This window comes from Gallinula chloropus, assembly GCF_964237585.1.
Source record: "Gallinula chloropus genome assembly, chromosome: 3".
NCBI classification, from domain to species: Eukaryota; Metazoa; Chordata; class Aves; order Gruiformes; family Rallidae; genus Gallinula; species Gallinula chloropus.
In genome coordinates, this window is record NC_140087.1 from 121,534,284 (window position 1) to 121,558,356 (window position 24,073).

General features: G+C 51.9%; 1 protein-coding gene across 1 annotated transcript in view; it reads left to right on the forward strand.

Moving 5' to 3' along the window:
* Positions 1 to 13,697: 13,697 nt before the first annotated feature.
* The window catches only part of FBXO16 (F-box protein 16), a gene marked incomplete at both ends in the record, with an annotated part of 33,495 nt that continues 23,119 nt past the window's right edge, over positions 13,698 to 24,073 (forward strand). Inside the window, 2 exons of the mRNA XM_084261189.1 lie at positions 13,698 to 13,793; positions 18,249 to 18,284. Of these exons, the coding sequence (XP_084117315.1) occupies positions 13,698 to 13,793; positions 18,249 to 18,284 (132 nt within the window). The remainder of the gene's footprint in view (positions 13,794 to 18,248; positions 18,285 to 24,073) is intronic.

Genomic DNA, 24,073 nt, shown 5'->3' on the forward strand with positions numbered 1-24,073 from the left:
CCTTCTGCACTGGTAACGGGGCCAGTTATGGAGGCCAGTCAGAAAGCACTTTCAACTCCTCATGTACCCTCAGATTTCACTTCAACAGTGGTATTTTCAGTCCTTGTTTAAGGTTCTTCAAAACGGGGATACTCTTTGTAGACAACATTGTTAGCTCAGTCCAGAAGATGATGTATTTGAGACAGGCATATGAGAAATCCTGGGGTTTATTCCTCAGTATTATATAGGATGCATCAGGTTATGGTATTCAAACATTTAACCACATTCCCACACAACTGACCCCATCGTGGCAGAACAGCAGTTGAGTTACAGTCTTCTTTTGTTGGGTAACCTAGAATAAAAACCAAAACCAAACAGTAAAAAGCCTTGTAATTGATTAAAATATTTTTAGCTCTAAATAACCCATCAGACAAACTGCTTGAAGTTCTCCTGTGGGGAGAGGGTCCCTTGACAAGCTTCAATCCCAGTTTCAGCCTATTTCTGGTGTAAAGAAGCTGGCATGCTTTAAAGCTCAGGATGGTGAGAAGGGGAATGTACTTACTATGAAGAAAATATATTTAGACATTTAACCACATGAGCATTCCAATTGTTGACCACACTGAAACCAAGTTATTTGTGACTCAGCATCTCCAGAGGTACATTCGCAGCGATAGCATCTCTTTAGTTGCATGGCCTTGTAATTTCTGCTGAATAATTATAAAACAAAAACAAAACAGTCACCACCACCAATACACAAGTCCCAACTTGCAGTACTGAAGATGAGTGTTCTGTCCAACAAGCTACAGTCAGGGTTTGGCTTACCAGAGTTCAAATACATAATTTCTTTTGTCCAGCTGTAAACAGCCTTTTTGTTGTCTCTAATATTTTACTTGCACCCATATCTCATGTCTTCCTCTCCAGAAAGCACTGTAACAGCTAAGGATAAACCAAGGGACAGCATTCTTCTGAGACTCCCTTTCTCTACACGCTCTAGAAGATGGAAAGTACAAAGGTAGCCATGTATGGTTGCTCTGCCAGTTCTACTCTGCCTATAGAGCCAATTTAAACAGTAATCACTCCCCAGGGCTGGGACTGCATTTTCTCAGTGTTAAGGGTCTGGAGTGGAACTGGCAGAACGGGGACTCAGCACATCATGCTCATCGACTGGAGAAAGAAACTCCAAAATTAGAGGCTAAAGCAGGGAAAACGCTGACAGAGCCTCACAGAAAGGCCCTTTTCTTAGAACAATTTTGTCTTACAGCCATTAAAGTTGCAAATTTCAGTCTCTAACCAACTGCTTTAAAATAAATAAAGAAATAATATCACCTCTTAGCCTTGAGAAAAGCCTGGCTATCAATAGCTGAAGGGTGGGACACAGGGGGGCATGGGCAGCCTCTGCTCAGGGTCTGTGGGGACAGGACAAGGGGCGATGGGCTCAAGTTGGAGCACAGGGAGTTCCCCCCAATGTGGGGAAGAACTTCTTCCCAGTGAGGGTGAGGGAGCCCTGGGACAGGCTGCCCAGGGGGTGTGGAGTCTCCTTCTCTGGAGAGATTCCAGACCCATCTGGACGCCGCCCTGTGCGCCCTGTCCTAGGGACCCTGCTTTGGCAGGGGGTTGGACTCAATGAGCTCTTCCAATCCCTATGATTCTGTGATTCTGTGAAATTAAGGTTTGCACTTAAAGGTAACAGAAATGTAAGAATTCCGTTTGAACCAGAAAACCCCAAGTACCCCTTTGATATCCCCATGAGTAGGCAAGTTCAAGCCAACTTCCAATCTTGAGAGAGTAAAGTTTTACCTTAGATACTCACAAAGGGAAATAAATCCTACATATCAGAGAGGGATTTTTTTTTCTTTTCTCCCTAATGCAAACTTAGCAAGAGAAGCAAAAGAGTTAATTCCCAGGCTTCAGCTGATCAAATAAAGTTCTACATGCACACTTTGTTTACATATGCCTATCTTATGGTCAAAAAAAATTAAATACCATATAGTGCTTTAAACCCTCAGACACTTTGTGGGCTGCACTAGATAATCTTGAGATGTTCCTTCCAACCTAAACAATTCCATTGCTTCTCCAAGATCACGTGCAGCGATGTTTTTGGCTGTAGCTGTTTGAGACAGGCTGGTAAAAACAAACATGCAAGTAGGAAAAAGACCAAGATGCTAAACATAACCACATAAAATTAAGTTCATTAACTTGCTTTCACAGGCTGCTTACTCACAGCTATGGATGGGGAATCAACGTTCCAAGCAGCACTGAATCACAGAATCACACACTGGGCTGGGTTGGAAGGAACCCCAAGGATCACAGAGCTCCAACCCCCTGCCACAGGCAGGGACACCAACCTCCAGGCCTGGAGCTACACAAGGGTGCCCAGGGCCCCAGCCAACCTGGCCTTGAACACCCCCAGGGACGGGGCACCCACCCCCTCTCTGGGCAGCCCCTTCCAGCCCCTCACCACTCTCTCTGCAAACAACTTCCCCCGAGTCTCTCCTCTCCCCCTTCCCTCCTCCAGCTTCACTCCAGCCCCTTGTCCTGACAGTCTCTGCCCTTTAACAAGCCCATTCCCCTCCTGTTCCTGGGGTCCCTTCAGGGACGGGGAGGCTGCAGTGAGGTCCCCCCACAGCCTTCTCTTCTCCAGGCTGACCCAGCCCAGCTCCCTCAGCCTCTCTCCGTAGGGGAGCTGCTCCAGCCCTCTGAGCATCCCCGGGGCTCCTCTGACCCCTCTCCGACAGCCTCACATCTTCCTTGTGTTGGGCCCCAGCTCTGGACACAGGACTCCGGCTGGAGCTTCATGAGGGCAGAGCAGATAAAGAAAACAAAAAGCAAAAATTCCAAATTTAGGAAAGAGAAAACTTGAACAAAAGAAGAAAAGCAGAAGAGGGAATTATCCACAGCTTAAGTTAGGGGGTAGAACCAACCAACACAGCTTGGATCAAGCAAGCGTTGTCGTGTTTTGATCCAAGCAATGAATTTTAAAGGTCAAAATTAGCTACAATTAGCCATGATATTTAAGACATGCTACATCTAACCACACCTGATTTTACTCTGATATGGCCCTGAAAAGTGATGGCCTCCTCATCTAAGGAAGCCATTTCTCAGATTTATTTTTCAAGAATTTGCTGCCTCTTTAAAAGCATCCCAACAAAGACCTGAACTACCCCATCTTCCAGCCAAGCATTTCTTAGTCCTAAAGGTTTCCCCATATTCTCACATCCTAGACAGAAGATTACAAGTTACAGACAGACAAAATCAATTCCCACTTAGTGTTTTTACAACATCCTTAATCCTCTTTGAATCTAGCCTTTTGATTCTGACATTTTACTAACAGTTCCCCAACCTCAGGAGAAAAACCCTTCTCAGTTTGTTGTCATCTCCAAAACACCAGCTTCATGCAATTTATTTCTTTTTCCTCTTTTTTTCCCCCTCAAAGACTTTGGCCACCAACTTCAAAAAGAGTTTATTAAACAACTTCAGTGAGGCCAACTCATAATGTGGATTAGCAACTGATTTCTTAGCATGCTCCCCCTGTAATTCAAGTGCCATTCCAGCAGTGATCAGCAGATAACGCTTCATAAGTGTGGTTCAGAAGCAACCTAAGATAAACTGCATTCACACCAGGTATTGTGTTAAAGTTGGAAGCACAAACATTGGGCAAATCCACATCAGGATCTAAAGTCTTGGGGAAAACTCCAAGAACACTTCACACAAATCATCCTATTAATCACCTTCAAAGTAGAGACTCCAAACAAATCCACCCATCCTCTGGCTTCCTCACAACCCCAAACTGAAAAAAAACCCCATGGAAAATTCCAAACTTGAATAAACCATTGCAAGTTTTAACTGTGCAAAAAGCAGGAAAAGGAATTAATCATTATTTCCTTTTAGGTCTCTTCTACTTTATGCTTGAGATCTTATTACAGAACCACAAGGTTGGAAAAGCCCTTTAAGCTCCTGGAGTCCACCCGTCCCTGTCCTGTGCTGACCCAGATCTCTCAGCACCTCATCTTCCCCCTGTTAAACACCCCCAGGGCTGGGGACTCAGCCCCCTCCCTGGGCAGCCTGTGCCACAGCCCCACAACTCTGCCAGGGAAGAACTTTGCCCTCCCAGATGAGCTGACCCTGCCCTGGGGCAGCTTGAGCCCATTGCCCCTTGGCCCAGCTCCTGGCCCCTGGCTGCAGAGACCATCGCCCACCTCTCTGCACCCTCCTGGCAGGGCAGGGGAGGTGGGGAGAAGGGCTCCCCTCAGCCTCCTCTTCTCCAGGCTCAACACCCCCAGCTCCCTCAGCTGCTCCTCAGAGGATTTGCCCTCCAGCCCCTTCCCCAGCCTGGTTGCCCTTCTCTGCACTTGCTCCAGGACCTCCATGTCCTTCTGATGCTGAGGAGCCCAGAACTGGACCCAGCACTGGAGCTGCAGCCTCCCCAATGCTGAGTACAGGGACAATTATTATTATTATTATTTATGACTATAATGTATCATAAAGGAAATGAAGGATATATTTAGTAGAGCCAACAAAGACTGTCATGACATACAGCCTCATTGTGCAGTGCCTTTTCACAGAAAAAAAAATACATCTGGGTGAAATTAAGTAAAAAGATAACACCAGCATTGCAAAAGGAGATGGAAGTTTTGCAATCGAGTCTATAGATGACCTATTAATTGGTGTAGACAGATGAATGCTGTAATAAGCACTCTTTAGTCTCGAGATAGCTGCTTACCACACATTCTGTTCTGTATGCTCCTTGTTAAGCCTCTACATATGAAATTTTGTGGTTATTTTTATATGTATATGAAACCAAAGCCAAAACACTTTCGATGACACAGTATAAAAGAGGAGGAAGGGATAGCTACCCATCTACCCCAAGGCACTGCAAAAAAGCCCTGTGGGCAAAAGGGGTAGGAAACAGCTAGTTTGTCAGGTGGTTATGGATTTATACATTATTTATAATTATAAAAAGCCCATCCAATCCCTGCTGTAAAGGATAAATTAAGAGATGTGTAGACAACTATGACAAAGAGTGAAAAGTCCCCAAACTGAAGAGTTGAATCCCACAAGTGAATCATTTTTTTTCCAAATGAAATAGATTTTAAAGTTACTAATGAGGCAATGAGAGGGGGCAAGGAGAAAAACAGTCATGAGACTTCAGGAAAAAAAACCCCAACGTAGGTGGATTAATTCATGGTTATCTGTCCCAGAGAAATGAGGTGACAAAAGAACCAACTTGACTCCTCCTGTACAAGTGAGGAGGCAAGAGGAGAATGTCACCTTAGTCATTCCCCACCCAATTCTGATCATGGAGAAAGGAAAGGAGTCCATTCATTGCTTGCAAGCACTGGCAGCGTTTCCCCAACCCATTCCCACCCACATGAAGGCACAAAAGGAGAATACATTATTCTCCCAACTCCATTTTAATTAGTCAGTGGGAAAGAAACTCCAGTGCTGCACTCGGCCATTCCACTTCTATTAGGTATTAAGAAGAACCACACTATAATCCCCAACATCTTCTGTGTCAATCAGGAGTCTGTGGAGGAAGGAGGGCACGTGCTACACTCCCCCGCTCCTCCACGCTCCTCCTCACTGTACTACAGGGCAGAAGGAAGGAATCACAGAATCATAGAATTGTAGGGGTTGGAAGGGACCTCCAGAGATCATCGGGTCCAACCCCCTGCCAAAGCAGCTCCCCAGCTCATATTGCACAGGTCAGCATCGAGATGGGTCTTGAATCTCTCCAGAGAAGGAGACTCCACACCCCCTGGGCAGCCTGTCCCAGGGCTCCCTCACCCTCACCGTGTAAAAGTTCTTCCCTGTGTTGTTGGGGAACTCCCTGTGCTCTAATTTGCAGCCACTGCCCCTTGTCCTGTCCTCACAGACCACTGAAAAGGGGCTGCCCATGGCCCCCTGCACCCCATGCTTAAGATATTTATAAACATTAATTAGGTCCCCCCTTAGTCTTCTTTTCTCCAGGCTGAACAGCCCCAGCTCCCTCAGCCTTTCCTCACAGGGGAGATGCTCTCCCTTAATCATCTTCGTAGCCCTTCTTTGGACTCTCTCCAGGAGATCCCTGTCCTTTTCATATCAGGGACTCCAGGAAGATGCCAAGTATCTCCTCTTCCCCTCTCCCTCCACACAGTGACACCACGACAGCCCCTGTCCCACTCCCCACAGGGAGGATGGGGAGGGTGAAGTCCTTTCTGCTTAGATGCTCCATGTATATGGAGGGACAGGTCTAGCACCTCTCTCCACTGGAGTCCATACTGCACGGTGAGCTAAAGGAACTGGAGAGGGGACTCACATCCCTCAGAGGCAGGGTGCAGGCTGGAGCAGCATCCCCCTTCCCCTTAAATCCTTGCTCTGTTTCAAAGGCAAAAGGAACAAGTGCACGCATGGGGCTGGCACCTGCTTGGATCCCGAAGGGAATTCCGAAGGGAAAGGATGGATATCAGCGCTGATTGAAACCCCTGGGTTTCTGCTATACTCGCTGCAAAAGGCAGAGGAGAGAGTGCGTGTAGAGAGCCAGCATCCCCTCGGGTCTGTGCCGCACTGCACAAGGAGAAGGGATTAGCATCCTTCCCTCCTGGGTCACGGCAACCGCACTGCGAGGAGAAAGGAGGGAAGGAAGGAAGGAAGCACGGGGCTCGCAACCTCCCAAGAAGAAGGTGTCTGCGTGAGGAGGGGGGGGACACGGCATCCCCTCCTCCTCGGGCCCTGCTGGGGGGAAGAGGGGCAGCGCGTCCCGCTCTTCTCGGACAGCGAGGGGGCAAGAGGGGAGGGCGGGCGGCACAGGGGACGAACATCCCCCTGCCCCGAGCTCCCAGGGCGCTGCGAGGGGGAGCGCGGAGCATCCCTGAGGCTCGCACCCCGCTCCCTTCGGGTCCCTAACGGGAATCCAAGGGATGAGCATCCCCTTCTGCTGGCTGCGGGGGGGGGACAGGGGGAAGGGGGGGGGGGGATGCACGGCCACAACCTCCCCCAGCCCTGAGGCGCTGCTGAAGGAGACGGGCTGGGTCCAGCAGCTCCATGTCGTTCAGCGGAGGGCAGGACTAGCATCCCCTGCCCTTCGGCCGCCCGCCTGTATCAGAGGCAGGGGGGGACTTACCCCTCCGCTCCGCCCAACGGACGCCTCATGGCCGCCCCCCCCTCCCCTCAGCGCCGTCTCCGGGAGCGGGTGTCTCTCTGCCCTTGGCGGGCGCCGGGGGGGTGAAAATACGACACCCCTGAGGGAAAACCCCCACCCGCCTCCACGTCCCGCCCCACCTCGGCGCCGCCCGGGGCCCAGGTCCCCGCCGTTACCTCAGCGCAGGGTCCCGCCGCTGCGGCCCCGCTCCTTCCCTCAGGTGGCAGCGGCGGAGGCAACGGCCGCGCCTCCTCGCGCCCGACCCCGCCGCAGCGCCCGCCCCGCCCCGCCCAGCCGCGCCCCGCCCCTCTCCCTGCCGAGGCCGACGAACCAATCGGAGCGGGCGGAGGGGGTTGCTAGGTAGATCTGGACCTCCGGCGGCTCTGGCTTCCCGCCCTCCTCCCCTTCCTCTCCCTATTGGTAGGAACCTCCCGGGGGGGGGGGGGGGGGGGGGGGCCGCGGGAAACGGTTGCCATAGCGACCGCAAGCGGCCTTGCGGGAGGAGCAGGCCGCGCCGCCCGGGGCGGGCAGGAGGCAGGTGAGGGGCGGCCCGGCCCGGCCCAGCCCGGGGCTGCGAGGGGCCCGCGGGGGGAGGGATCCCCCCGAGGAGCGTGGGGCACCCGGGGGTGCGTGGGGAGAGGGGGGGGAAAGAGGGGGCAAATGCCGTGGGGGACTTGGGGGGAGAAGGACCTGGGTGTCGGGGTGGGAGAGGAACGTCCCCTGAGCCAGCAGTGGCTCTGGCAGCTGGGAAGGGCGATGGGATCCTGGGCTCCATCAGCAGAGGGGTGGCAGCAGGGACAGGGAGGGGATTGTCCCTCTCTGCTCTGCCCTCCCCAGCTGGAGTCCTGTGTCCCGGAGAAGAGCTCTGAGCTCCTTCCCGGCCCTCAAGGGGCTGGTGCCCAGGGCAGGGAGGGCCAGGCCCAGGCCCAGGGGAGCGGCCTTCAGCTGCAGGAGGGGGATGGAGAGGGGCTGGGAGGCAGAAATCCTTCCTGGGGAGGGGAAAGGCCCTGGCACAGGGTGCCCAGAGAAGCTGGGGCTGCCCCTGGATCCCTGGCAGGGCTCAAGGCTGGGTTGGATGGGGCTTTGGGCACCCTGGGCTGAGAGAGGTGTCCCTGCCCATGGCAGGGGGGCACTGGGTGGTTTCTGAGGTTCCTTCCCACCCAAACCAGTTTGGGGTTCTGGGATTCTGTGAATATAAATCCAGTGAGGTTCGGGGTAGAAAGGGAAAAGCTTTATTTTCTAGGGATAAAAGTGACCCTGCTGTTGTTTTATTTAGGGGGGGAAAGGTGTTAGGGGTCAATACTGATCAGTTCCTCCAACTATGACAGTCCCAGTGCTGTGACAGCTCCCAGGAGGAGGACGTTGGCCCAGTGGGTCCCAAGGAGGCTGATGTGGAGCAGGAGTGGCAGTCAGTGGCTCTGGGCTCAGAGCAGATGCAGAACATCTGTAATGTGAACACAGGGGAAAGCAGTCAGGTCTTGACAGCTTCAGGGAGGGGAGATGGTTGGGATTACTGGAGACCAAAGAAGGTACCAGTCATTTGGAGCTGAGTGATGCTGTGGTTAGAGGGTTTAGGATATGATAGGATAGGATATTTCATTTGGAAGGGACCTAATCATCTGGTCCAACACAGCCTGACTACTTCAGGGCTCACCCAAAGTTAAAGCCTGCTATTAAGGGCATCCTCAGAATGCCTCTTAAACAGCTGGCAGGCTTGGGGCATTGACCACCTCTCTAGGACGTCTATTCCAGGGTCTCATCACCCTCTTGGTAATGAAATGCTTCCTGCTCTCTAGTGAGGACCTCCTCTGACACAGCTTTGAGTCCTGGAGAAAGGGCTGGAAGTTAAAGCAGGGGCATTGGTAGGAGACAATGGTATGGAGGAGCACAAGGGATTGGGGGTCTGTGGATCAGTGGAGTGTGTGGCCACTAGGATGCTGTGTGGGGCTACCTATGTCTCTGTAGGCTTCATGGACTGGGGAGGGACATGGAATTATTCATTGCCTGGGGGAAGGGGCATTGTAGGGCTCCTCAGACCTTGAGTTCTCATGCACAGGGGTGTTTCTAACAGGTGTAAAGAGTGTTGGTCCCATGTGGTGCAGGGTGCACAGAGGGGATGGAGCTGGGAAGAGGCAGAAGGATCAGTGGCACAAGGTGCTGCAGGTGTTTGGGTTTATCAGTGCCATGCTCTGAGATTTATTGGTACCATGGAGATCTCTCTGGGGGATGACCTGTTGGAGAGGAGCTCTGTGGAGAAGGACCTGGGGGTGCTGGTGGGTGACAGGGTGGCCATGAGCCAGCAGTGTGTCCTGGGGCTGAGAGAGACAATGGGATCCTGGGGGCATCAGGGGGAGTGTGGGCAGCAGGTGACAGGAGGGGATCCTCCCCCTCTGCTCTGCCCTGGCCAGGCCCCACCTGGAGTGTTGTGTCCAGTGCTGGGCTCCCTGGGATCAACCAGCCAGGGATCTCCTGGAGAGAGTCCAGAGGAGGGACAGAGATGCTGAAGGGCCTGGAGCATCTCCCCTGGGAGGAAAGGCTGAGGGAGCTGGGGCTGTTCAGTCTTGACAAGAGAACACTAACAGGGGATCTAATTAATGTCTATAAATATCTTAAGCATGGGGTGCAGGGGGAAATGGGCAGCCCCTTTTCAGTGTCTGTGGGGACAGGACAAGGGGCAATGGCTGCAAATTGGAGCACAGGAAGTTCCCCAACAACATGTGGAAGAACTTTTACACAGTGAGGGTGAGGGAGCCCTGGGACAGGCTGCCCAGGGGGTGTGGAGTCTCCTTCTCTGGAGAGATTCCAGCCCTGTCTGGATGCCGCCCTGTGCAATATGAGCTGGGGAGCTGCTTTGGCAGGGGGGTCGGACCTGATGATCTCTGGAGGTCCCTTCCAACCCCTGTGATTCTGTGATTCTGTGATCTTCAAAGCCAGCTGGGGAAACATCTGTGTCGGGGTCACAGAGCCTTCCACAGGACTGGGGACAACTGTGAGGAGACCAATGTCAATGCCAGTGCCAAGGGGAACACTGGCAACATCATCCCATCAGAGTGGAGATGTTAACCAAGGACAGGGCATCTCTACACAACATGCAGGTGACAGTCTTGGAAGGGTCTCACCCTCCTCCTGTTGTCATCTTTCCACGCGTCCCCCTACATATGAGGACCTGTTTCACATTACCTTTGTCACCCAGAGCTATCCTCTTGAATTTTTCCCCTTTTAAGTACCTTACAGCTTGGTCCACCCCTACATTGGTTTTTCTGTTCCTACTTTTTGAAAGCATTCCTTCTGCAGCATCAATCATCATGCTGTTTGTTGTTGATATAATACTTTGCTGTAAAAGTGACTTTCCTGTCAAATCACAGAATCCCCAGGTTGGAAAAGCCCTTTAAGCTCCTGGAGTCCAACCATCCCTGTCCTGTGCTGCCCCAGATCTCTCAGCACCTCATCTCCCCCCTGTTAAACACCCCCAGGGCTGGGGACTCAGCCCCCTCCCTGGGCAGCCTGTGCCACAGCCCCACAACTCTGCCAGGGAAGAACTTTGCCCTCCCAGCTGAGCTGACCCTGCCCTGGGGCAGCTTGAGCCCATTGCCCCTTGGCCCATCTCCTGGCCCCTGGCTGCAGAGACCATCGCCCACCTCTCTGCACCCTCCTGGCAGGGCAGGGGAGGTGGGGAGAAGGTCTCCCAAAGCTTGAGATTGATCCAGTTCAGTCCCTCTGCTGCTGAACTCTGCGGTTGCGCCGCTGTCATCACCTGGATCAGTGTGATCAGGCTTTTCCTCTCCAAAAGGCATCCTTAAGCCTCTGAGTGTGCCAGGCTCTGTTGAACCCCAAAGGCTCCTGTGCTCAAAGCTGTTACTACAACAGGGCTGTTCCTGAAGGATTTGCTTAGAGTGCTTTGTGCACCCTGTGGAATGACATTGCAGCGGGTTAAGTGGAGATTAAAGAACTTCCCCCCAGTATCTGCACCCTTTTCATTCCTGTGATGGATGACAGAGGCACAGGGAGAATTAGCTCCAAAGGACTGTGATCATAGAATCACAGACTGGACTGGGCTGGAAGGGACCCCAAGGGTCCCAGAGCTCCAACCCCCTGCCACAGGCAGGGACACCAACCTCCAGGCCTGGAGCTACACAAGGGTGCCCAGGGCCCCAGCCAACCTGGCCTTGGACACCCCCAGGGACGGGGCACCCACCCCCTCTCTGGGCAGCCCCTTCCAGCCCCTCACCACTCTCTCTGTAAAGAACTTCCCCCCAGTCTCTCCTCTCCCCCTTCCCTCCTCCAGCTTCACTCCAGCCCCTTGTCCTGCCAGTCTCTGCCCTTTAACAAGCCCATTCCCCTCCTGTTCCTGGGGTCCCTTCAGGGACGGGGAGGCTGCAGTGAGGTCCCCCCACAGCCTTCTCTTCTCCAGGCTGACCCAGCCCAGCTCCCTCAGCCTCTCTCCATGGGGAGCTGCTCCAGCCCTCTGAGCATCTCCATGGCTCCTCTGACCCCTCTCCACCAGTCCTGCATCTCTCTTTTCCCTGATCTTTGCTGCCCTGCTTCCACATCCTGCTCAAACATCAAACTCAGGCAGTTTTATGACATGTAAGTTGGGAATGTGACTTCTTCCAGGTGGTCTGTGAGCCATACCTTTGGCATAGACGTTCCACAGGAGGGTCCAGAGGCACAACTATCTCTTTGGGTTATGAGACATCAGTGTGCCAGCTCACAGAGGTGCTTTGTGAATGCAGCTGCTCCAGCACTGGGAAAGCACCATCTGCATAGGGAAACTGGAATATGAATCCAGGGCTGGGAGTGTGCTGCAGTGACAACTGATGGTTTTGTGACTAATATACAAGGTTGTCCCTGAAAAACAGGCCATGGTTGCCTGAACCTGTTTTTTTGGCAGGGGAGCTGTTTCTCTCACTTGTAATGTTGTGTTGAGAAGGGCAGGGGCCTTGCAGAAAAACAAAGCAAACCAAACCAAAACCAGCCCAGTCATAGATCCCACTGGAATGTGGGCAAATGCAAATCCCAAATGCACCTACTCACTTGCACAAGACGTCTCTGACATTGGCCAAGCACAGAGTGGGAAACGTGGAAACCTTATTAAGCCTTCAGCTTTCAGTGGCTTCCCTGTGGGCAGTTCAAATTCCAGTGTGCAGGCAAGAAGCTATGTCAGGATCTCTAGCAAAGAAGTTAAAATGCTGTAAGAACTCTGACTCTTCTAATGAACTTATTTTCTGCCCACAGACCATGTTATACCACTAGATGCAGAGAGGAAGAGAGGACATTCTTCATTTTTATCCCAGAATCCCCAGGTTGGAAAAGCCCTTTAAGCTCCTGGAGTCCAACCATCCCTGTCCTGTGCTGACCCAGACCTCTCAGCACCTCATCTCCCCCTGTTAAACACCCCCAGGGCTGGGGACTCAGCCCCCTCCCTGGGCAGCCTGTGCCACAGCCCCACAACTCTGCCAGGGAAGAACTTTGCCCTCCCAGCTGACCTGACCCTGCCCTGGGGCAGCTTGAGCCCATTGCCCCTTGGCCCAGCTCCTGGCCCCTGGCTGCAGAGACCATCGCCCACCTCTCTGCACCCTCCTGGCAGGGCAGGGGAGGTGGGGAGAAGGGCTCCCCTCAGCCTCCTCTTCTCCAGGCTCAACACCCCCAGCTCCCTCAGCTGCTCCTCAGAGGATTTGCCCTCCAATTTTCTTTGATTCCATAGAGAAAGGGAAGAAAAACTAATCAAATGGGTGATGTGCCCAAACAGATCCCATGGTGGGTTTTGAAAATTAATCTTCCATTGCCAGAGACAGGAATTTTGTCTGGGAAAGCAATGGAGACCTGGCCTTTCAGGAAGTCTAGTGAGTCTTGGAGCTGTATCAGCTAGAAAGATCCATTTGCTGGGTGGTTTTGAGGTGCCTGGGTTCAGGTTAACACAAGATTGGAGTTCCTTAGTGGACTTGCCTTTTATTCCAAAAGTGCTGTTATTCACTTGGCCACCCAGAAGGGTTTAACAAGCTGGCAAGGGAAGATTTAAAGGATGGATGCTAATGATAGGGGGATTCACACAGGAGACAAGGTTTCATCTTTTCATGGTATAGCAGAGTAATGAGAGAATTATTTGGAAGTGACAATATTTTCATTTCTTGATAACCCCCAAGGAAGCCAGGGTACCTTTGTGGGAGATGTATTTTAGCCAAACACCCTCTTGTGATCCTTCATGCAGCAGAAATCAAAGTCATATTCATTAATAATTGTGCTGGGGAAGACCTGCTTAATCATTAAGTCATTATATTGTGTTATTTCATCAGGTTCCATCAGGAAATCTGGCCATCAGAGTCATAATTACTGTGGGTACATAAAATCAGGCTTCACCCTATCAGACTTTCAAATAATTTCAGAGAATTACAGAATTATAAGGCTGGAAAAGACCTTTAAGATCATCAAGTCCAAGTTTCACTTGTATCATTGCTGTGCTGTGAAATCATTGGCTTTCTTCTTAAAAATACTTGCTTTTTACTAACCTACTGTAATGGGGTAATGTTGGTCTTTGTTCTGCTCAGGCATTAGAGCCAGTGGTGCTGACAAGACACCAGAAGACCCTCTGTCTCCCATACCTATGGCATTTGCACCTCCTAGAAACATGGATGGCCCCAAGCTACAGACCAAGATGAGCACATGGACTCCACTGAACAATCAGCTCATCAATGACAAGGCCAGTTCTGTGCAGATGGGTCCAATTCATAGAGACACAGGATTGTTGAGGATGGGGGGAGATTCTGGGGATCATCTGTTCTGATCCCTCAAGGCAGCATCAGAGCATCTGCTTAGGAGCTTAACCTGGTCACATGTTCTCAAGTTCTAAGGCAAAGCCTCAGGTTTACTTCAGAAATTCTTAAGTTGCAGAAAAATTTAACTTCTCACAGAACCCCAGACTGGTTTGAGTGGGAAGGGAAACCCCCCACCAGCCCAGGGTGCCCAAATCCCCATCCAACCCAGCCCTGAGCCCTACCAGGGATCCTGGTGCAGCCCCAGCTTCTCTGGGCACCCTGTGCCAGGGCCTCCCCCCTCCCCAGGAAGGATTTCTGCCTCAGATCTCATCTAAATCTCCCCTCTCTGTGTTTAAAGTTTAGCTCCTCACCAGTCCCTCCTTGTTGGTGAGAACAAGGATTTATCTCCTCACTGTGATTCCCAAAGGCTCTGTGACCATCACTGATGGGCTCAGCCTTGGTCAGCAATGACCCCAGCCTTGAGCTGGCTGGTGTTTGCTCTGTGGGGCCTGCAGAGACCTGCTGGCTGCTCCTTGCAGAAGCCACCCCCACAACCCCCTCCTCCAGCAGAGCCCAACAGCACCCACACTCTGGCTTCACTGCTAAACCTGGCAGTGATGAGCTTAGCTTGATATTTTGGAAACTGAAGTGCTGCTCTCAATGTATAAATAACAGGATGCATTTCCTTACCACCCACTCCACGTGCTATATCTGGGATCTGCTAACAGAACTGAGGGGGGGCTGGCTCATGTGTCACCCATGTATCACAGGGAACATATTCCTCCCTCAGAATTCACTTTAAATGTCTGCTGATGATTCAAGATTTCCTGCAGAGTGGGCTGTTACAGCATGTGGTCTGGCTGCCTCATGATCTTGGACTGTTCCTGTCAGTACAGGCTGAGGGGGAGCTGTTGGAGAGGAGCTCTGGGGAGAAAGACCTGGGGGTGCTGGTGGGTGACAGGGTGGCCAGGAGCCAGCAGTGTGTCCTGGGGGCTGAGAGAGACAATGGGATCCTGGGGGCATCAGGAGGAGTGTGGGCAGCAGGTGACAGGAGGGGATCCTCCCCCTCTGCTCTGCCCTGGCCAGGCCCCACCTGGAGTGTTGTGTCCAGTGCTGGGCTCCCTGGGATCAACCAGCCAGGGATCTCCTGGAGAGAGTCCAGAGGAGGGACAGAGATGCTGAAGGGCCTGGAGCATCTCCCCTGGGAGGAAAGGCTGAGGGAGCTGGGGCTGTTCAGCCTGGAGAGAAGAGCCTGAGAGGGGATCTGATCCCTGGGGATCAAGAGCTGAAGGGTGGGACCCAGGGGGCCATGGGCAGCCTCTGCTCAGTGTCTGTGGGGACAGGACAAGGGGCCATGGGCTCAAGTTGGAGCCCAGGGAGTTCCCCCCAATGTGGGGAAGAACTTCTTCCCAGTGAGGGTGAGGGAGCCCTGGGACAGGCTGCCCAGGGGGTGTGGAGTCTCCTTCTCTGGAGAGATTCCAGCCCCTGTCCTAGGGACCCTGCTTGGGCAGGGGGTTGGACCCCATGGGCTCTGGGGGTCCCTTCCAACCCCTGTGACTCTGTGATTCCTGGATTTCTTGGGCCTTCCCATTCTGTACAGTTCTCCCAGTCTTGATCTCACTAACTCAAGTTTGGCTGAAATACATCTCCCCCAGAGGTGCCCTGGCTTCCTTCGGGGTTATCAGGAAATGAAAATTTCATGACTTCACGAATCATTTTCTCTTGATTCCTCCCCAGTGCCATGAAAATATGAATCCTTGTCTCCTGTCTGAATACCTCTAGCATTAGCTTCTGTCATTTAAATCTTCCCCTTCTGGCTTATTAAACTCACCTGTAATCAGTTTTCCCCCATGGAAGGACTTTTATTCTGCTTCAAGCCAATCACTTGAACTTTTTTTGATCAACTAAACAGATTGAGCTCTTTAAAGCCCTTTCAATCTGGCACCTTTCCAGTCTTTGAATCATTTTACTCTCTTTAAAAAGTGGGAGGACCCTGGCACAGGGTGCCCAGAGAAGCTGGGGCTGCCCCTGGATCCCTGGCAGGGTTCAAGTCCAGGTTGGATGGGGCTTGGGGCACCCTGGGCTGGGGGTTTCTAGAAAAGAAAGAACCCAGTATAATGTCAGTGATGACATTCATGATTAAAAGTGTTTCCTTGTTCCTGATCCCAGAAAGCCCCCCATGTCCTGGGCTGCATCCCCAGCAGTGGGACCAGCAGGGCTGGAAAGGGGGATTCTGCCCCTCTGCTCCACTCTGGGACACAGACCCCCCGGCAGCGCTGCCTCCAGCTCGGGGGTCCCCAGGACAAGGAGGACATGGAGCTGTGGGAGCCAGTCCCCAGGAGCCCCAGAGATGATGGGAGGGCTGGAGCCCCTCTGCTCTGGAGCCAGGCTGGGAGAGCTGGGCTGGCTCAGTCTGGAGAAGAAAAGGCTGCTGCTGGGGAGAGCTCTGAGTCCCTTCCTGTCCCTGGAGGGGCTGCAGGAGAGCTGGAGAGGGGCTGGTGCCCAGGGCAGGGAGGGCCAGGCCCAGGGGAACGGCCTTCAGCTGCAGGAGGGGGATGGAGAGGGGCTGGGAGGCAGAAATCCTTCCTGGGCAGGGGGGAGGCCCTGGCACAGGGTGCCCAGAGAAGCTGGGGCTGCCCCTGGATCCCTGGCAGGGTTCAAGGCCAGGTTGGATGGGGATTGGGGCACCCTGGGCTGGGCAGGGGGTGTCTCTGCCCACATCGGGGAGGCACTTGGGGGCTCTAAGGTCCCTTTCCACCCAAACCAGTCTGGTGTGATTCACCTCATATTGGGCAGTGACTCAATCATGGGGTACAGGAGCCCCCAGTGGCATCTGCAACAAGGGCTGGAGGGTCTTGCCAGGCAGCTTTGAACTTTAGCTCATTTAAAACCTCCTGCAGACATGGATGTGAGGTGGCAGGTCTCCGGAGCAACTCAGGCTTCAGGCTGCATCCAAAGCCAGCCAGCATAAGTACTCTAAAGATATAACTCCAAGGCCTTGGATGAGAGGCCTGTAAACATGAGCTTGATTAAGGCAGTGCATGATTATACCAATTTTGGGCCATTCTGTTGCTTAATTAATACTTCCAAGTGCTTGGAGGAGGCAGAACTTTCTGACAAAGTTGGCTCAGAAGTATCTCCAAGAATGCTGAAAGCAACTCTGTGTCTGTCTTTGATCAGAGACCATTAACATTGCTCCCAGTTACATAAAGAGCTCCCTGCTTCACTGGAGTTATCCAACCCAGAACTTAGATCTTTGACTATTCATCACTTGCTTGTAGCAAATCCTGTTCCAAGTTGAGCTTGTTGGGGTGGTTGTTGTTTCTTTGGGGTTTTATTTCTATTTTTTACTTCACCAAGTGTCCCACCTGCAAATAAAGCAAATAACAACTGTCAACTAAAAGAAATGTCATTTTCCACCCCTTGCAAGAGCTCTCCTGCTGAGAGAGACAGAGCTACAACCATCAACCATGGTACCAGGCATCAGCACTGACAGCATCCTTCTCTGCAGGAACCTTCTTGGAGGCTGTCATGGCAATCACATGGTTGGGGTTTATAATGATTGAGTGTTTCCCTAGTTGTGGTTCATAGCTGGTTTGGTGTTCTGGGCTCCCTGGGATCAACCAGCCAGGGATCTCCTGGAGAGAGTCCAGAGGAGGGACAGAGATGCTGAAGGGCCTGGAGCATCTCCCCTGGGAGGAAAGGCTGAGGGAGCTGGGGCTGTTCAGCCTTGATGTATAGGGAAGGGTTGAGAGTCCTGGGGTTGTTCAGCCTAGAGAAGAGAACTTTATCAATGTGTATAGATAGATGTGTACAGATATCTGATTGGAGGGGGTAAAGAAGGCAGGACCAGGCTCTTTTTGGTGGCATCCAGTGAAAGGACAAGAGGAGACACCCACAGCTTGAAATTCCATGTAAATATAAGATTAAAACCACATTGTTACTGTGAGGGTGGTCACACACTGTAAGAAGTTGCCACAGAGACTGTGGAGTTTCCATCCAAGAAGATACTCAGAACCCAACTGGTTGTAGACCTGAGGAACACACTTTTGTTGTCAGGGCCTGGAACAGGCTGCCCAGAGAGGGGGCTGAGTCCCCAGCCCTGGGGGTGTTTAACAGGGGGGAGATGAGGTGCTGAGAGATCTGGGTCAGCACAGGACAGGGATGGTTGGACTCCAGGAGCTTAAAGGGCTTTTCCAACCTGGTGATTCTGAGATTCTGTGATCCTAGCAGGGAGTTTGGACTAAAAGTCCCCCACAGGTTCCTTCCAAACACTTCCACTCAGTGCTTTTGGTTATATTTTGTAGGTTACATAGCTTGGTTTTGGAGCTGTAATTGTCTAAGGATATATTGAGTCCTCTTTAAATGTTCATTTTGATTTGCATGTCTGTGTTTTACAGGTGTTTGAGGAAAGAAGGGTCCTGCTTGGAAAATGGGTAAGCTTTTCCCTTTAAATATATCTTTACATACAACTAGATTCCTGAACCAATCAAGACATTACTGTAATGGGAATGTAAAGCATATCCTAATTTGGAGAAGGGGTTCATTTTCCTGATGTAGATGTGACAGTGAGTGAGCTGTAACTGCTCTACTTTTCATAGAATCCCAGACTGGTCTGGGTTGGAAGGGACCCCAAGGATCAGAGAGTTCCAATCCCCCTGCCACAGGCAGGGACACCAGCCTCAGTGTCCCCATTCTGTGAGTTCTGAGCTTGGGAAATCCTAATCCATCATCAGAACGACCTGAAATGGGATAAGAAGCCCTGGAAAAAGTCTGTGAAGTCTTCAAAGAAGATGCTGGGTGTTTAGGTATCGCCCTTGCCTGCTGGCAGGGCTTTGAAACTAGTAATAAATGATGTGTTATCTACCAAGTGCACACATGTGGCTCCTAATACTGTCATCACTGAGCAACTCACAATCTCCTACTGTCGTTATCTTCAGGGCTCCTCCATAAGACAGAAAAAATGAGGTGCAGAAAGACATGAGACAGGATTTGTCTGCTCCAGCCACAAATGGTTGCAAGTTAGACATTCCCCCTCTGCTCTGCCCTGCTCAGGCCCCACCTGGAGTGTTGTGTCCAGTGCTGGGCTCCCTGGGATCAAACAGCCAGGGATCTCCTGGAGAGAGTCCAGAGGAGGGACAGAGATGCTGAAGGGGCTGGAGCATCTCCCCTGGGAGGAAAGGCTGAGGGAGCTGGGGCTGTTCAGCCTGGAGAGAAGAGCCTGAGAGGGGATCTGATCACTGGGGATCAAGAGCTGAAGGGTGGGACCCAGGGGGCCATGGGCAGCCTCTGCTCAGTGTCTGTGGGGACAGGACAAGGGGCAATGGGCTCAAGTTGGAGCCCAGGGAGTTCCCCCCAATGTGGGGAAGAACTTCTTCCCAGTGAGGGTGAGGGAGCCCTGGGACAGGCTGCCCGGGGGTGTGGAGTCTCCTTCTCTGGAGAGATTCCAGCCCTGTCCTAGGAACCCTGCTTGGGCAGGGGGTTGGACCCCATGGGCTCTGGATGTCCTGTCTAACCCCTGTGACTCTGTGATCCTGTGATTCTGTGATGGGGTGTGTATGTTCAAAATACCATATTTAAGCCTGGCTGGTTTGCTAATGACAGGCTCCTTGTACAGTCAGCAGAGAGAACGTGGTACTTCCAGAGGGTAATTTATCTTACTTAATATAGGGTAAATGAACAGCTCTTTAGAGATGCCTGTTTCTTTCCATAGCCTCTGAAGGGAACCCTACCTGCCTGTTTGAGAGGAATCATAGAATCATAGAATGATCTGGGTTGGAAGGGACTATGGTGCCTAATAGGTCACTCATGGAAATGTTTTGCACACCACCTGGTCTTTACAGAGAACTGGTTTCATTTTAAGCTCATAAGGATTATTCATCTTTATAGGAAAAGTGTTTTCCATAACTTGTTTTGCTTGTAAGGCATTTCATGGACAGCAAGAAAACAAAAGAAATTGAATTATTATTGTTCATAAAGCACCTTTTAGCATGATAATCAGCAACTGGCAGAGCTAAAGCCTGTCTGTTGAAAAGTGTTGGGTGTTTTATAGTGCCCAGGGGATAAACCCTGGCAAAAGGGCAGAAATGTTTTCATTAGAACATCCACAGCAAGAACCTGGAAACAACCTTCCTGGGAATGCCCTTGGAGAGCAGAATCATCCCAAGGGTTAAAGTTCTGACCCTTCATCTGATACTAGATCAGTAGCTCTCATCTCTCTGCTCTGCCCTGGGGAGGCCCCAGCTGGAGTCCTGTGTCCAGAGCTGGGGCCCAACACAAGGAAGATGTGGGGCTGTTGGAGAGGGGTCAGAGGAGCCACGGGGATGCTCAGAGGGCTGGAGCAGCTCCCCATGGAGAGAGGCTGAGGGAGCTGGGCTGGGTCAGCCTGGAGAAGAGAAGGCTGTGGGGGGACCTCACTGCAGCCCCCCAGTCCCTGAAGGGACCCCAGGAACAGGAGGGGAATGGGCTTGTTAAAGGGCAGAGCCTGGCAGGACAAGGGGCTGGAGTGAAGCTGGAGGAGGGAAGGGGGAGAGGAGAGACTGGGGGGAAGTTCTGTGCAGAGAGAGTGGTGAGGGGCTGGAAGGGGCTGCCCAGAGAGGGGGTGGGTGCCCCGTCCCTGGGGGTGTTCAAGGCCAGGTTGGCTGGGGCCCTGGGCACCCTTGTGTAGCTCCAGGCCTGGAGGTTGGTGTCCCTGCCTGTGGCAGGGGGTTGGAGCTCTGGGACCCTTGGGGTTCCTTCCAACCCAGCCCAGTCTGTGATTCCATGATCATGCTCCTTTGGAGCTAATTCTCCCTGTGCCCCTGTCATCCATCATGTGAATGAAAAGGGTGCAGAAAGCACAAAGGCTGCTCTTTACTCCCTTCAGAGCCTGTGGCATTGTGATGTGTGGTATAAAAAGCCTACAGCACTGAGTTTGGGAGTAACTGTGTCAAGAAATCACAGTGCTCAAGTCAGGACTTGTTTTCATTGATTCACATGACCCCCTCATAGTGCTCTTGGGAAGTCTGAGCCAGATGGAACTGCTCAGGGGTGGGTTTGTGTGGCTGGGAACCCATATTTCACCAAACTGGAAGGCCAGTGTCTGTCCTCAGTTCAGACTGGTTAAATGTTTTTGGTAATGTCTGGGTGATGGAATGGAAAGCAGATACTCACCCACAGATGATACCAGGCTTGGAGGGATTTTGGGAACTCTGGAGATTAGGAATCAGGCAGAAATGATTGGCAGTTTGCTAAGGACAAGTGAAAAGGGGTGGATGTAAGAATGACCTTTACAATACCTGATGATCTGAGGAAACCCAGTTGCTCTTATCATAGAATCATAGAATCATAGAATCACAGCCAGGGATGCAGCTCACCCTGTGGGCTACATCTTCTCCTGGTAATTTATACAGCACACCTGAGTGTTCCCAGGTATTGGGACTTGTTCATCCACACTGGACAATGACACAGAATCACAGAGTCACAAGGTTGAAAGGAGGCACAGAATCCCAGGATCCCCAGGTTGGAAAAGCCCTTTAAGCTCCTGGAGTCCAACCGTCCCTGTCCTGTGCTGACCCAGATCTCTCAGCACCTCATCTCCCCCCTGTTAAACACCCCCAGGGCTGGGGACTCAGCCCCCTCCCTGGGCAGCCTGTGCCACAGCCCCACAACTCTGCCAGGGAAGAACTTTGCCCTCCCAGCTGAGCTGACCCTGCCCTGGGGCAGCTTGAGCCCATTGCCCCTTGTCCTACCAAACTGTTGGCACGTTCCCCAGCAGGAGTTTGGCCTGGGCTGGTAGCACTCTGCCAGGCATCATTCATCGTTCACCTGGGCCAGGAACCATGCCAAATCCAGTTTGGATCAGAACCACCTTGTTTGGAAGGGTGAGAGCATGATAGTGTGGACATACAGGTGTCCTACCTCTCAGTCTCATTATCATGGCAGATATGATGCAGGACTTGCAGACAACCATCGCTCTTGGAGTGGCAGCTGTAGGCTTTGTGGGATAGCCCACAGCACAGGGCGCTGGTGTTTGGGCAGCTCAACCCCATCCTTTGCCTCTGAAGACCCCCTCCTGTAGACACTTCTTCAGCCAGTAGCTGGCCCCACAGTAGGTGCCAAGGTGTGGGAGCAATGGCTCCTGCCTAGGATGTTTTGTAAACACATCCCTGGGGGTGTTTAACAGGGGGGAGATGAGGTGCTGAGAGATCTGGGTCAGCACAGGACAGGGACAGTTGGACTCCAGGAGCTTAAAGGGCTTTTCCAACCTGGTCACTCTATGATTCTGTGCCTCTGGGCTGACAGCTTGCCTCCCAGAGCAGCCTTCCCAGGAGTCTCCTGCAAAATTTCAGGCTGAGTTGTTTCATTATAGCAGTGAAAGCAAAACGGGGCCAATCCCAGGGGCACATTGCTAATTGCTGACAGGGAGCAGCTTGGCAGTAGAGGTGTGTGGGGTTTTGTGGAGTAGACTAGTCTATCTTATGGATACCAGGTGCCAGTCTGCTCTTCTTATCCCTTTTCTACTCATCCCTTCTCTTCTCATCCCTTCTCTTTTCATCCCTTCTCATCCCTTCTCTCTTCATCCCTTCTCATCCCTTCCCATCCCTTCTATTCCCATCCCTTCCCTTCTCATCACTTCTCATCCCTTTTCTTCTCATCCCTTTTATTCTTATCCCTTCTCTTTTCATCCTTTCTCTTCCCATCCCTTCCCTTCTCATCACTTCTCATCCCTTTTCTTCTCATCCCTTTTTTTCTTATCCCTTCTCATCTCATCCCTTCTCATCCCTTCTCTTCTCATCCCTTTTCTTCTCATCCCTTTTATTCTTATCCCTTCTCTTTTCATCCCTTCTCTTCCCATCCCTTCCCTTCTCATCACTTCTCATCCCTTTTCTTCTCATCCCCTTTCTTCTTATGCCTTCTCTCTTCATCCCTTCTCATCCCTTCTCTTCTCATCCCTTCTCTTCTCATCCCTTCTTTTTTCATCCTTTCTCTTTTCATCCCTTCTCTTCCCATCCCTTCTCTCTTCATCCCTTCTCATCCCTTCTCTTTTCATCCCTTCTCTTCCCATCCCTTCTCTTCCCATCCCTTCTCTTCCCATCCCTTCTCTTCCCATCGTTTCTCTTCTCACCCATGTCCCAGGTCTCCAACAAATCCCTTTATCAAGACTAGCAGACAGCTGGGGAGAAAGGGAGGGGAAAAACTGCTTCTCCCTGGCTGAAGCATCTCCATCTGCTCACAAGACATTCTGCAGAAGAGCCTCAATGGCCAGAGAATTCTGTGCTCCATTTGAGGAGTGTGATTGTAACCCCGTGAACTCCCGGCTCGCTGGCGGTTTGGAGAGGAGGATTATGTCCCCTTCACTGAAGTCACTGAAACAACCTGTCTCCTCCAACAGAGAGGGGCCTCTCTGGGTTAAGCAGCAGAGCCTCTGCACTTTGGCACGGAGGTCCTGGGCTCTCCCCTCAGTGTCAGGCTGGGTTATTTGTGTGTGTGCACTCAGGGATTAATTGTAAACTGATCGCAGGAGCACGGACTGAGCACCCGGCACGGCCAGCCCAGCCTTATGTCATCCAGTCCCTGGGGAGACATTGTTCACCAGGGCTGGGGGGAAGGCACAAGAAGAGGAAATCAAACCTTTCCTGGCTGCAGATAGAGAAGGTGCAGCGCCTTGAAAAAAAAGGGGAATCCGGTCCAACTGGTCGGGTTGCTGTAATCAGAGGCCAGGGGAGGAACTGTGGAGAAAGGCAGCCAAATGTAGGATGGGGACATGCTTGTTAATACTGGAAAAGAGACAAATTATGCCTACTTAACTACTTGGCTGCTGCTGAATGTCTTGGAGAAGAAGCTGTGTGTTCCCATGCTCCTGAGTGCCTGGCACTGATTTAAATGGAGTTTCCCTTGCGCTGCAAGTGCAGAGAGGAATCGCTCTATTGCAGAACCAGTGGCAGAATGGGAAGGGTTAAACAGGAGCAAATATTCCCTGTCCTCCAAAGAGAAGCTAGGTTCTGTCTGATTAGATCATTTTTAACCCCTTTCGGTGGAAGAGAGTAACCCAGTGAGCCTCTTGTCTCTAGGAGAAATTTATCTTGGCAAACTGATGATTGCAACTTGTTTCCATGATCCTGCATGGGGAGTCTGTGCAGCAGCAGCCTTCCCCCTTCATGCCACAGAGAAAAGATTTCACATCAAGCTGAGGGTGAGAAGGGGACAGGCAGAACCTCCTCTGCCCCTCTCTGCTTCACCTTTA